Source organism: Nycticebus coucang, chromosome 1 (genome assembly GCF_027406575.1).
Source record: "Nycticebus coucang isolate mNycCou1 chromosome 1, mNycCou1.pri, whole genome shotgun sequence".
Lineage (NCBI taxonomy): Eukaryota > Metazoa > Chordata > Mammalia > Primates > Lorisidae > Nycticebus > Nycticebus coucang.
The window spans coordinates 126369240-126383633 of NC_069780.1; the positions used below are offsets into that span (position 1 = coordinate 126369240).

Sequence of the window (14394 nt, forward strand, 5' to 3'; positions counted from 1 at the left end):
TTCCCACCAATGGGCCGCCTTGTGAACAAATGCCTCCCAAACTTCCTTGGCATCCATCTAATGCCTCAGGAAACTAGGAAGCAAGTCCAGCTTGCATAGAATCGGAAAAGGCCTATCGGTAGAGCAAAGCTATGCAAACCAGGGGTTCTCCAGGGAGTGTGTATCAGAGTTCTCTGGAGCTGTTGCAGGTGGCCCCGGCATCTGCAGTTGTAAAAGACCCTCGGGTGATTCTAAAGGACATTCCTCAATGAAAAGTCACATTTCTAGATCCTCTCAAGGATCCAAGAACATTTTTGTCTTAGTTTCAGCCTCTAGCAAATTGAAATGAAAATTAAAACAAGCAACCAAAACAGAAAATTCTTCCAGATTAGGGTCATCTTAATACCTTACTGGTATCTGAGTTATCTCAAGAGCTTTATCCTCTACCTCTGAAATTCTTTCTTCTGCATGATCTAATCTGTTGTTGATACTTTCTATTGCATCCTTAAGTTCCCTAATTGCTTCAGTTCCTTCAGCTCTGCTATATCCTTTTTATATTCTTTGTATCTTTCATCTCTTATTTGAATCTGTTTTTGGATTTCCTTATGGTTATTTTCTACTTTCTCAGCAATTTCCTTCATTGTTTTCATCATATGTATTTTAAATTCCCCTTCTGTCTTTTCTAACATTTCTTTATAGGAGGAGTCCTCTGCGTAGCTACCTCATGTCCCTAGAAGGGGTTGCTCTGAACTGGTATTTCATGTTACTAGGATTTTTCTGCTGATTCTTCTTCATGAGTGCTTTTTTGTATCTGTTTCCTTACCCTAATTATTCTTTCACTTCTTCTTGCTCTTTAAAGTTTTAATGAGTTCTTTTGGTAGGGGTCCAGAAGGATGAGAAAATTGAAGAGCAAGAAGGGAAAAAGGATTTAAAAAAAGAAAGAAAAAAGAGAAATAAGAGGGGGTGAGTAAAAGGAAATATTGACAAAAAAAGGAAAGGCACTGAAAAAAAAGAAACAGGAGTAATATGGGTGTATAGTAGGGTACTATGACCCAACTTTAAAGATCCCCAACCTCTGGGGGTGCTGGGTTGGGTGATTCCCTTGAGGTCAACAGCTCTTTGGCAGCCGGATCAAACACAGTACCCCACCTCTACCAGGTAGAGAGGATAGCCAAATGGACTAAGCAATGGACTTTCACAAAATAAGATGAATAGAATGCTACCACACTTATCAATTGTCTCAATAAATGTCAATGGCTTGAATTCCCCACTGAAGAGGCATAGATTGGCTGATTGGATTAAAAAACAGAAGCCATCTATTTGCTGTCTGCAGGAAACACACCTCACATCAAAAGACAAATTAAAACTCAGAGTTGAAGGTTGGAAGTCAATTTTTGAGGCAAACGGAATTCAGAAGAAAAGAGGGGTTGCAATATTATTTTCAGACACATGTGGATTTAAAGCAACTAAAGTCAAAAAAGACAATGATGGTCACTTCATATTGGTCAAGGGAAAAATACAACAAGAAGACATTTCAATTCTAAATATTTATGCTCCCAATTTAAATGCTTCCAGGTTCTTGAAACAGACTTTGCTTAGTTTGAGCAATATGATATCCTATAACACCACAGTAACAGGGGACTTTAATAACCCTCTCTAAGAGCTGGACAGATCCTCTAAACAGAAATTAAACAAAGATGTTAGAGATTTAAATGAGACCCTAGAACAACCATGTTTGATAGACTTATAGAACACTCCATCCCAAAGATAAAGAATATACATTCTTCTCATCGTCCCATGGAACATTCTCCAAAATTGATCATATCCTAGGACACAAAACAAACCTCAACAGAATCAAAAGAATTGAAATTCTACCTTGCATCTTCTCAGACCACAAGGCACTAAAAGTGGAACTCAACTCCAACAAAAATGCTCAACCTCACACAAAGGTATGGAATTTAAACAACCTTATGCTGAATGACAGTTGGGTGTGGGAAGAAATAAAAAATTAACTTCCTTGAGTATAACAACAATGAAGACGCAAGTTATCAAAACCTATGGGATATAGCAAAAGCAGTCCTGAGAAGAAAATTTATCTCTTTAGAAGCCTACATTCGAAAAACAGAAAGAGAGCACACCAAGAAACTCACAAGCCATCTGACAGAATTGGAAAAAGAAGAACAATCTAAGCCTAAACCCAGCAAAAGAAAAGAAATATCCAAAATTAAATCAGAGATTAATGAAATTGAAAACAAAAGAATCATTCAGAAAATTAATGAAACAAGGAGTTGGTTTTTTGAAAAAATAAATAAAATAGATAAACCTTTGGCCAGACTAACTAGAAATAGAAAAGTAAAATCTCTACTAACCTCAATCAGAAATAACAAAAGGGAAATAACAACTGATGCCACATAGATACAAGAGATTATCTCTGAATACTACCGGAAACTTTATGCCCAGAAATTCGACAATGTGAAGGAAATGGATCAATATTTGGGATCACACCCTCTCTCTAGACTTACCCCAGATGAAATAGATCTGAACAGACCAATTTCAAACACTGAGATCAAAGAAACAATAAAAAATCTTCCAACGAAAAAATGCTCTGGTCCAGATGGCTTCACACCAGAATTTTATCAAACCTTCAAAGAAAATCTTACTCCTATATTTCAGAAATTATTCCAAAAAATTGAGAAGGAAGGAATCTTCCCCCAACACATTCTATGAAGCAAATATCACTCTGATACGAAAACCAGGAAAAGACCCAACTAAAAAGGAGAATTTCAGACCAATTTCACTAATGAATATAGATGCAAAAATTCTCAACAAAATCTTAGCCAACAGATTATAGCTTATCATCAAAAAAGTCATACATCATGATCAAGTAGGTTTCATCCCAGGGATGCAAGGCTGGTTTAATATACGCAAGTCTATGAATGTTATTCACCGTGTCAACAGAAGTAAAATTAAAAACTATATGATCCTCTCAATAGATGCAGAAAAAGCATTCGACAAAATCCAGCATCCTTTTCTAATTAGAACACTGAGGAGTATAGCCATAGGTGGCACATTTCTGAAACTGATCGAAGCTATTTATGATAAACCCATAGCTAATATTTTACTGAATGGAACCAAACTGAAAGCTTTTCCTCTTAGAACTGGAACCAGACAAGGTTGTCCTCTGTCACCATTACTATTCAACACAGTGCTGGAAGTTCTAGCCAATACAATTAGGCAACACAAGAAAATAAAGGGCATCAAATCGGAGGAGAGGAGGTAAAACTCTCCCTCTTTGCTGATGATATGATCTTATACTTAGAGAACCCTAAAGACTCAACCACAAGACTCTTGGAAGTCATTAAAAAATACAGTAATGTTTCAGGATATAAAATCAATGTCTACAAGTCAGTTGCTTTTGTATATGCCAACAACAGCCAAGATGAGATGTTAATTAAAGACACAACTCCCTGCACCATACCTCCAAAGAAAATGAAATACTTAGGAATATACCTAACAAAAGAGGTGAAGGACCTTTATAAAGAAAATTATGTAACCTTAAGAAAGGAAATAGCAGAGGACCTTAACAAATGGAAGAACATACCATGCTCATGGCTGGGAAGAATCAACATTGTTAAAATGTCTATACTTCCCAAAGCAATTTACCGATTCAACGCCATCCCTATTAAAATACCAACATCCTATTTTGAAGACTTGCAAAAAATGATTCTGCATTTTGTATGGAACCAGAAATAAACCCGTATTGCTAAGGCAGTTCTTAGCAATAAAAACAAAGCCAGGGGTATTACCATACCAGATGTTAGGCTGTATTACAAGGCTATAGTGGTCAAGACAGCATGGTACTGGCACAAAAATAGAGACACAGACATTTGGAATCAAATAGAAAACCAGGAAATGAAATCAACAACTTACAGCCACCTAATCTTTGATAAAGATTAGGGGGAAAAGATTCCCTATTCAATAAATGGTGCTGGGAGAATTGGATATCCACATGTAAAAGACTGAAACTGGACCCATACCTTTCTCCACTCATAAAAATTGATTCGAGATGGATAAAGGACTTAAATTTAAAGCACGAAACAATAAAAATCCTGACAGAAAGAATAGGAGAAACGCTGGAAGATACTGGCCTGAGGAAAGATTTTATGAGGAAGACTGCCATGGCAATAGCAACAATAGCAATAATAAACAAATAGGCTTTAATTAAATTGAAGAGTTTTTGTACAGCCAAGGAGACAACAACCAAAGCAAATAGACAACCTACCCAATGGGAAAGGATATTTGCATATTTTGTATTTTTTTTTATTAAATCATAGCTGTGTACATTGATATGATCATGGGGCATCATTCACTAGCTTCACAGACCGTTTACCAAGTTTCACATATACCCTTGTAAGATGCACCGCTGGTGTAATCCCACCAATCCCCTTCCCTCTACCCCCCTCCCCCCCCCCCTCCCTTTCCCCCTATTCCCCTATTCTTAGGTTGTAACTGGGTTATAGCTTTCATGTGAAAACCCTAAATTAGTCTCATAGTAGGGCTGAGTACATTGGGTACTTTCTCTTCCATTCTTCAGATACTTTACTAAGAACAATATGTTCCAGCTCCATCCATGTAAACATGAAAGAGGTAAAGTCTCCATCTTTCTTTAAGGCTGCATAATATTCCATGGTGTACATATACCACAATATATTAATCCATTCGTGGATCGATGGGCACCTGGGCTTCTTCCATGACTTAGCAATTATGAATTGGGCTGCAATAAACATTCTGGTACAAATATCTTTGTTATGACGTGATTTTTGGTCTTCTGGGTATATGCCCAGTAGAGGGATTACAGGATTGAATGGTAGATCTATTTTTAGATCTCTAAGTGTTCTCCATATCTCTTTCCAAAAGGAATGTATTAATTTGCATTCCCACCAGCAGTGCAAAAGTGTTCCCTTTTCTCCACATCCATGCCAACATCTCTGGTCTTGGGATTGTGTAATATAGGCTAGTCTCACTGGAGTTAGATGGTATCTCAAAGTAGTTTTGATTTGCATTTCTCTGATCATTAAAGATGATGAGCATTTTTTCATATGTCTGAAGGCCGCACGCCTGTCTTCTTCAGAGAAGTTTCTCTTCAAATCCCTTGCCCAGCCTGTGATAGGATCCCTTGTTCTATTCTTGCTAATGCGTTTGAGTTCTCTGTGGATTCTGGTTATTAAACCTTTGTCGGAGACATAACCTGCAAATATCTTCTCCCATTCTGAGGGCTGTTTGCTTGCTTTACTTACTGTGTTCTTGGCTGTGCAGAAGCTTTTTAGATTGATCAAGTCCCAGTAGTGTATTTTTGAAGCTGCTTCAATTGCCCGGGGGGTCCTCCTCATAAAATACTCCCCCATCCCGATTTCTTCAAGGGTTTTCCCTGCACTCTCCTCTAGTATTTTTATAGTTTCATGTCTTAAGTTTAAATCTTTGATCCAGTGAGAGTCTATCTTAGTTAATGGTGAAAGGTGTGGGTCCACTTTCAGTCTTTTACAGGTTGCCAGCCAGTTCACCCAGCACCATTTGTTAAATAGGGAATCTTTTTCCCACTGAATGTTTTTAATTGGCTTGTCAAAGATTAAATAAGGGTAAGTAGCTGGATTCATCTCTTGATTCTCTATTCTATTCCAGACATCTACCTCTCTGTTTTTGTGCCATTACCATGCTGTTTTGATCACTATTGATTTGTAGTATAGTCTGAGGTCTGGTAGCGTAATTCCTCCTGCTTTGTTTTTATTTCTGAGTAATGTCTTCACTATTCGAGGTTTTTTCTGATTCCATATAAAACGAAGTATTGTTTTTGCCAGATCTTTAAAGTATGACAGTGGACCTTTAATAGGGATTGCATTGAAATTATATATTGCTTTAGGTAGTATAGACATTTTAACTATGTTGATTCTTCCCAGCCATGAGCATCGTATGTTTTTCCATTTGTTAATATTTTCAGCTATTTCTTTTCTTAGAGTTTCATAGTTCTCTTTATAGAGATCTTTCACGTCCTTTGTTAGATAAATTCCCAAATATTTCATCTTCTTTGGCACTATTGTGAATGGGATAGAGTCCTTAACTGTTTTTTCAACTTGACTGTTGTTGGTATATATAAAGGCTACCGATTTATGAATGTTGATTTTGTAACCTGAGACGCTGCTGTATTCCTTGATCACTTCTAAGAGTTTTGTAGTAGAGTCCCTAGTGTTTTCCAGATATACTATCATATCATCCGCGAAGAGTGAAAGTTTGATCTCTTCTGACCCTATATGGATACCCTTCATCACCTTTTCTTCCCTAATTGCAGTGGCTAAAACTTCCATTACAATGTTAAAGAGCAATGGAGACAATGGGCAGCCTTGTCTGGTTCCTGATCTGAGTGGAAATGATTCCAATTTAACTCCATTCAATATGATATTGGCTGTGGGTTTGCTGTAGATGGTCTCTATCAGTTTAAGAAATGTCCCTTCTATACCGATTTTCTTAAGTGTTCTGATCATGAAGGGATGCTGGATATTATCAAAAGCTTTTTCTGCATCGATTGAGGGAATCATATGGTCTTTGTTTTTTAATTTGTTTATGTGCTGGATTACATTTATAGATTTACGTATATTGAACCAGCCTTGAGATCCTGGGATAAAATTGACTTGGTCATGATGTATAATTTGTTTGATGTGTTGCTGGATTCTGTTTGTTAGGATCTTGTTGAATATTTTTGCATCTATATTCATTAGTGATATCAGTCTATAATTTTCTTGTCTTGTTGGGTCTTTCCCTGGTTTGGGGATCAGGGTGATGTTTGCTTCATAGAACGTGTTGGGTAGTCTTCCTTCTTTTTCTACCTTTTGGAACAGGTTAAGTAATATAGGTACTAATTCCTCTTTAAAGGTTTGGTAGAATTCAGACGTGAAACCATCTGGTCCTGGGCTTTTCTTTTTAGGGAGGTTTTGTATGGTCGATTCTATTTCTGAACTTCATATGGGCCTGTTCAACATTTCCACATGATTCTGGCTAAGTCTTGGAAGGTGACGTGCTTCCAAGTATTGGTCAATTTCCTTCAGATTTTCATATTTCTGAGAATAAAGTTTCTTGTAATATTCATTAAGGAATATTTTTGGGTTTCTGAGGAGTCTGTTGTTATTTCGTCTTTGTTGTTTCTGATTGGTGAGATTAGAGATTTTACTCTTTTTTTCCTGATTAGGTTGGCCAAAGGTTTATCTATTTTATTGACCCTTTCGAAAACCAGCTTTTTGATTTATTGATCTGTTGTATTTTTCTTTTGTTTTCAATTTCATTTAATTCTGCTCTAATTTTGGTTATTTCTTTTCTTCTACTGGGTTTGGGGTTGGAATGTTCTTCCTTTTCCAGTTGCTTGAGATGTCCCATTAAGTTGTTAACTTCCTCTCTTTCCGTTCTCTTGAGGAAGGCTTGCAGTGCTATAAATTTCCCTCTTAGAACTGCCTTTGCGGTGTCCCAGAGGTTCTGATAGTTCGTGTCTTCATTGTTGTTTTGTTCCAAAAAATTGGTGATTTCTTTCTTAATCTCATCTCTGACCCAGCTATCATTCAGCATAAGGTTATTTAACTTCCATGTTTTTGTATGAGTATGCAGATTCCTATTGTTACTCAGCTCAAGTTTTATTCCATGGTGGTCCGAGAAGATGCATGGAATAATTTCTACTCCTCTAAATTTACTGAGGTTAGACTTGTGACCTAAGATGTGATCGATTTTGGAGTAAGTTCCATGGGCTGATGAGAAGTATGTGTATTCAGTTTTGTTGGGATGAAATGTTCCGTAGATGTCTGCTAAATCCAAATGTTGGATGGTTAGGTTTAAATCTAAGATTTCTTTGCTCAGCTTCTTGTTGGAGGATCGATCCAACACTGCCAAAGGAGTGTTGAAATCTCCGACGATGATGGAGCTGGAGGAAATCAAGTTGCTCATGTCTGTTAGAGTTTCTCTTATAAATTGAGGTGCATTCTGGTTGGGTGCATAGATATTAATAATTGAGATCTCATCATAGTGAGTATTACCCTTAACAAATATGAAGTGACCGTTCTTGTCCTTCCTTACTTTTGTTGGTTTAAAGCCTATTGTATCTGCAAATAAAATTGCAACACCTGCTTTTTTCTGATTACCATTTGCCTGAAATATGGATGACCATCCTTTCACCCTAAGTCTGTATTTGTCTTTTAGGTTAAGATGTGACTCTTGTATGCAACAGATATCTGGCCTGAGTTTTTGTATCCAGTCAGCTAACCTATGCCTCTTTAGAGGACAGTTTAAGCCGTTCACATTAATGGAGAATATTGATAAGTCTGGTGAAGTTTTGGGTATCGAGTTTTTCAAAAGTCCAGCAGCCATTTTTAATCCTTTCTCCAGTGTGGAAATTGGAGTTTGATCCGAAGTTTCTGAGTGAGTTTACTTTTGTGGTATAGGATTGGGTTGGTCATTATGGAGGATAGGTCTGAGAATATTCTGAAGAGCTGGTTTGGTTATGGCAAATTTCTTCAACATATGAATGTCATTGAAGTATTTAATTTCTCCATCATAAATGAAACTCAGTTTAGCTGGATACAAGATCCGGGGTTGAAAGTTATTTTGCTTTAGGAGATTAAAAGTCGGTGACCACCCTCTTCTGGCTTGAAAAGTTTCAGCAGAAAGATGTGCAGTCATTCTAGTATTCTTGCCTTTGAAGGTAATGGTTTTCTTTCTCCTGGCAGCTTTGAGGATTTTCTCCTTCATATTAACTTTAGTGAAGTTAATTATGATATGCCTTGGGGATGTCTTATTGGGGTTGAGTCGTGCTGGGGTTCTGAAGCTGTCTGCTATCTGAATTTCAGAATCTCTAGGCATGTCTGGAAAATTCTCTTTCATAATTTCATGCAGAAGGGCCTCTGTGCCCAGCGAGGCCACTTCATCTGTTTCTGGAACTCCTATGATTCGGATCTTTGCCTTCTTCAAATTATCCCAGAGCTCTCTGAGTGAGTGATCCGTTTTTGCTCTCCATTTCTCTTCCTCTTTGAGAGTTTGGGAGCATTCAAAGGCTTTATCTTCGATGTCAGAAATCCTTTCTTCTGCTTGCTCCATTCTGTTGCTGAGGGATTCTACTGTATTTTTCATATCTTTGAGGGCTGCAAATTCTTGCTTCAGTGTGTAAGTCTTTGGTGGTTTTGTCTTTAAATTCGTTAAATTCTTGAGACAACTTTTGAATTTCTCCTCGAATTCCTAATTCCACTTTGTTAATCTTGTCTGCAATCCAAATTCTGAATTCGATTTCTGACATCTCAGCCAGTTGTTTATGAATGGGATCTTCAATTGCATCTGCCATATCTTTCCTTGGGGGGGGGGTTGATCTATTCTGGTTATTCATGTTACCAGAGTTTTTCCGCTGATTCCGCCCCATGGTTGTTTTACTCCCTCTGATTTTTTCCCCTGGTGCTTTGTCGAGGGCCCGTACAGTGTTGTGGCCTGAGAAACTGGGGCCCTGTCTGGTGTGGTGGGGCTAAATGGTTCTGCCTTGTTTTCAGCTGGTTTCTGTTCCACCCTAGTGAAACAGATACTTTGGATTGAAGTCTCAGCTGTGGAGAAATATCAGCAATTAAGTCACCCCACCACCACCCCCGGCAAACAATTGGAAAAGAAAAATCAAACCTTCCTACCACTGTGCACCTAGGGCACCACCTGATTTGTCCTCAGGTGATTGGTTCAGTTCAAAAATGTCCAAATCAATTGTCTCAGTCTGCACCTGTCTCGGGTGAGAGAGTTTAAGAGGTCTCTGGGAAGTGGATCACAGGGGTCTGGTGACTACTCTGTTGTGGCTTGCTCCAGTGCTACGTGGAGTCAGGAGAAGCCACCCAGCCTATAAATCAGTCTGGGAAGGTTGCTGCCTCCTTCCCCACCTTGCACCACTTCACACCCAGTCACTGATAGCCCTGCAGTTGGCTGACCCAGTTGCCTGTAGTGAATCGGTACTCCAGGAGTTTGTACCTGCCTGAATCACAAGGAAGTCTGCCAGGCCACTGCGCTCTGCCTCTCTCCAGCAGGAGGAGGTGAGGCCTGACAACCTTGGGCGCTAGATGAAGGTTGAGGGGTTTTCACTCAGGTCCAGTCTCACCCCTGATTAATGTTACTGACAGAACAGAACAGAACAACTCTGCGTTTCCCCTGCAGAAGAGAAGCTGAATTGAGTTCCAAATCAGCTTGTCTTTGCTCTTGTATTGTCTATAGGCTGACGATCCCCAGAGGGCCAGGTGCATCTTAGGTTTAGTAAAGCGGACCTCTGGGTCAGCCCCACCCTGGGAGTTTCCCTGGTTTGCAAGTTTATGTTGCCTCAGGCAAACTCAGAGTCTCTGGTTGCCCAGGGAGACACGGGGTGTGGCTTCAGAATATTCTGTAGTGAGCCCTATTGCTAGCAAAAGAGGGCTGCTGCCTTATGGCTCAGGCGGTGTAGCTCCCCTCTGGCCAGTCGTCCTCTCTCAGCTCCATACCCCAGAGTCTGCACCGACAGGCTGCAGCCCAGCACTGTCTACACCCCTCGAGCAATCGCCCAAGAGTCTGGACCCCTGGGGGACAGGCCTCCAGACCTTAGAGCGAGAGCAGAGGGGAGCACGGAAAACGCTGGAAGCCTGGGGTTGCGGGCAGAGAACACACACAGCTTTACACAGTTTTATGCCTGGCCGTATTATCACCAAAAGATGGCTGTCGCACTGTGCCTCAGGGAACTGCCACTCTGGTGCAGTCCCCTCTCCGCCTACCAACTGGGACTGGCCTCCAGACCCCAGTGTGAGGGAAGGAGAGCGCTGGGAGCTCAGAATTCCAGGTAGAGACCATATACAGTTTTATGCCTGGCAGGAGGACGCCGTGTCACCCCAGTAGGGGAGGTAGGTCCAGTTTTTAGAGGGTCTCTCCCATGGAGTGTAGTGGGAGGACCTTTGAACTCTGCCCGGTTGTTTGTGGGGCACTCTGAGCCATTCTCATGGGGGAGGGGACTCCCATCTGCTTAGTGATGGATTTTGTACCTTTTGTTTGTATCCTTGTGGTCGCAGCTCGCCTCAGCGGGGTTGACGTGCGTTCTACAACCTTCTCTCTTAGTGCAGCTCAAATCCACCAGGTTACTTGCTGAATTTTTGTCCTTTAACTCTCCTTCTGAACTGGAGCCTCTGTGGAAAGCTGGCTTCAGTCAGCCATCTTGTCTCCAATATCCGATATTTGCATATTTTGAATCAAACACTTAATAACCAGAATCTATACAGAACTTCAATTAATTCACAAGAAAAAAACCAACAATCCCATACATCAATGGGGAAGAGAGATAAATAGAATCTTCTCCAAAGATGACTGATGAATGGCCAGCAATTATATGAAAAAATGCTCTTTATCCCTAATTATTAGAGAAATGCAGATTAAAACCACCCTGAGATATCACCTAACCCCAGCGAGAATGGCCCATATCACAAAATCTCAAAACTGCAGATGCTGGCACGGTTGTGGAGACAAAGGAACACTTTTACACTGCTGGTGGGACTGCAAACTAATACAACCTTTTTGGAAGGAAGTATGGAGAAACCTCAAAGAACTCAACCTAGACTCCCATTTGATCCTGCAATCCCATTACTGGGCATCTATCCAGAAGGAAAAAAAAGCCTTTTATTATAAAAACACCTGTACTAGGCGGTTTATCGCAGCGCAATTTACAATTGCCAAAATATGGAAACAACATAAATGTCCTTCAACCCAGGAATGGATTGGTAAGCTGTGGTATATGTATACAATGGAATATTATTCAGTCATTAAAAAACGGAGATTTTTCAGCATTTGTACTAACCTGGATGGAGGTGGAACACATTATTCTTAGTGAAGCATCACAGGAATGGAGAAGTATGAATCCTATGTACTCAATTTTGATTTGAAGACAATGACAATTAATGACATGGTGGGGAATGGGGAAAGGGGAGAGCAGACAGAGAAGGAGGGAAGGGCTGAGGGAGAGGAAAAGGAGAAAAATAAAAAAGAAAATAAAATGGTGACTAATTTTCACATAAGTTGGTTTTAATTTTGACCAAAGTATATTACTTAAACATTAATTTTTAACTCAACATGTTAATACGTTGTTTAGGATATTGTATCCTCATTTATAAGTGACATATGTTTGTAATTTCTCCTTTATAATAATATATTTTCTCCAACTTTAATATCAGGTGTACCCAGATCAAGTAGAATGATTTTGATGTACTTCTTCTTTTTCTACTGTCTATAAGATTTAGCATGATCTGTTTTTTGAAATTATCTTTTATTTATAAATATTAGTTGTCTATTTTTTGATACTTAAAAAAAATAAGAAGTTAACTGATGACTCCATACTGAATCTCAGAGTCAAAGCATTCTACAATAGACATACTCTTATTTGCTAATGTGAATGTTACTTTCTTTGCATTATTATTATTATTATCATTGCTGCATATTTCAATGCAGCAATTGTCTGATTCCTCTTCTGAATGTATTCATGTTCATTTGTTCTTTACAAGGTTTTTGTTTCTAATCCTTATCTTAAACATTGTTATTGTTATTAAATTTGAAGTCTTTTTAATTTTGTGAGGGCAAAAAAAGGAAACTTAATTAACATGTATATATAAAAATAAAAATTAAAATAAAAAAATACTGGTTACTAACACTTCTTTACAGATTGAGCAAATAACAATCGCAGACAAGGTGACCATTTAAGGAATATTTGTATAATACTTTGAATATTTTCCCATGCATTAACAATCACATGTTGTTCTCACAGAAACCCTATGAATTAGCTTGTTATTCCCAAATTAAAGATGAAGAAAGTAAGTCTCGCAGATGTGAAGAATTGCTCAAGATCCCTCTTATATTAGAGTAGAGCCATTTGTGAGTTTGACAAGAAGAGTGACACAATGACTATTGTTTAGTTACTATATGTAAAAATAATTGTTAATGTTTAAATATTTCCTATCTAGTTACTATGCCATACTTTGCTTGTTAAAACACACTACCTCACAATAAAATATTTATTGTATTTTCCTTATTCTGTATTATCTATTTGCACATACCCACACACATGCACACGCACACACACATTTGGAATAAAATCGAAATAATCTATCATTCCTGAGTTTGATTGTGGGAGAATAAGATTGATCATATTTATATCACTAATTTCATGGATGTGTAAATCCTGTATTTTAATTTTCATACATCTTACATTAAAAAGAATACATAAATCCATTTCTCAATCTCAATATCAAAAAGGGAAGGGAAGTTCTTGGCCTAGAAAAAAAATGACCATTAGTGCCCCAATGATGTCAGTATTTCTAGTATTACTGAATTAGGTTCATTTTTTTTTGCTATTTATAGTAAGTTGTATCTTTGAAGTATTTTTTCTAAACGTTCAGTACATTGTATATCAAATATTAGTTGTTGCAGACATTTGCTTCTGAGGGAAAAACAATCCATGTCAAATCCTGGTGAGATGAAATATGGCATAATATTGGTCTTATTAAAATAGCTGGCCAGAGAAACTTTTGGCACTCTTCATGTTGCAATTTCTAATCTCAAAAGGAGAATCTGAAGAAGAAGAAGAAAACAAAAGCCAAAAGAATAAAAGGTTAATTGCACAGTAAGACTTATCTCAAGAATATCAATTCTAGAATGAAGCCATCCACTCCTGTAATTGGGTGAGTACTACTTACCGCAAAGTCAAAAGCTTCCTAAATGATCGGGTAGGGCACTTGTTGGAAACTAATAAACAAGTAAGGTTTCAGCTCACTAAAGAGCAAAGCAAATTTTGCATCTGACAAGGGGGGAGGGGCAGCAAGGATGGGTCTAACAACAAAACATTAAATCCAGGCTTTGCTTTTTACCTTTGTCAGTCCACATTTCATTCACCCTGACAAAGTGGCTTCAGCATAACTCAGAGGTAGATTCAGCCCAACGACTGGCCCTATGATGCTCAGCCACGATGTGATATAGTTGACGTGCCTGTGAAACAAGTGAAAAACAGGCCATGCGAGTGTTTCCACTGTAGTCTTTGGATAAATGGTCGAAAATCAACAATATCAGAAACGAGGCTTTCTTTAAAGACGTGTGCCCACCACTTGGAGCCCCATCGTTTCTGAATGCCGGGCCCCTCCCTGCCCAGAGAGACTGTGAGCGTCATTCACTAAGGCAGGTGAAAGTGAAGTAAGGCACTGCGGCTCCTGACTTCCCCTGATGATTCTGATTTCACCCGTGAATTACATGGCCTTTAGTAAGGCAATGAGGTAAAGGTGCCTGGATTCCAATCCCAGTTCCACCACTTAACCAGCTGTGTGACCTTGGCCGAGTCACTCAACTCCTCTGTGCTTTAGCTTCCTC

The 14394-nt window shown here is 38.8% G+C and overlaps 1 protein-coding gene across 3 annotated transcripts in view; it reads right to left on the reverse strand.

Moving 5' to 3' along the window:
* Nucleotides 1-12680: 12680 nt before the first annotated feature.
* ATG10 (autophagy related 10) overlaps nt 12681-14394 on the reverse strand; it is a 299393-nt gene continuing 297679 nt past the window's right edge. For 2 of the 3 annotated variants that reach the window (XM_053587330.1, XM_053587317.1), the window contains one exon: nt 13885-14019. In XM_053587330.1, the coding sequence (XP_053443305.1) occupies nt 13923-14019 (97 nt within the window). In that variant the 3' untranslated portion in view covers nt 13885-13922. Of the gene's footprint in view, nt 13606-13884; nt 14020-14394 lie in introns of those variants that run through there. The other variant, XM_053587322.1, reaches the window with a different exon arrangement.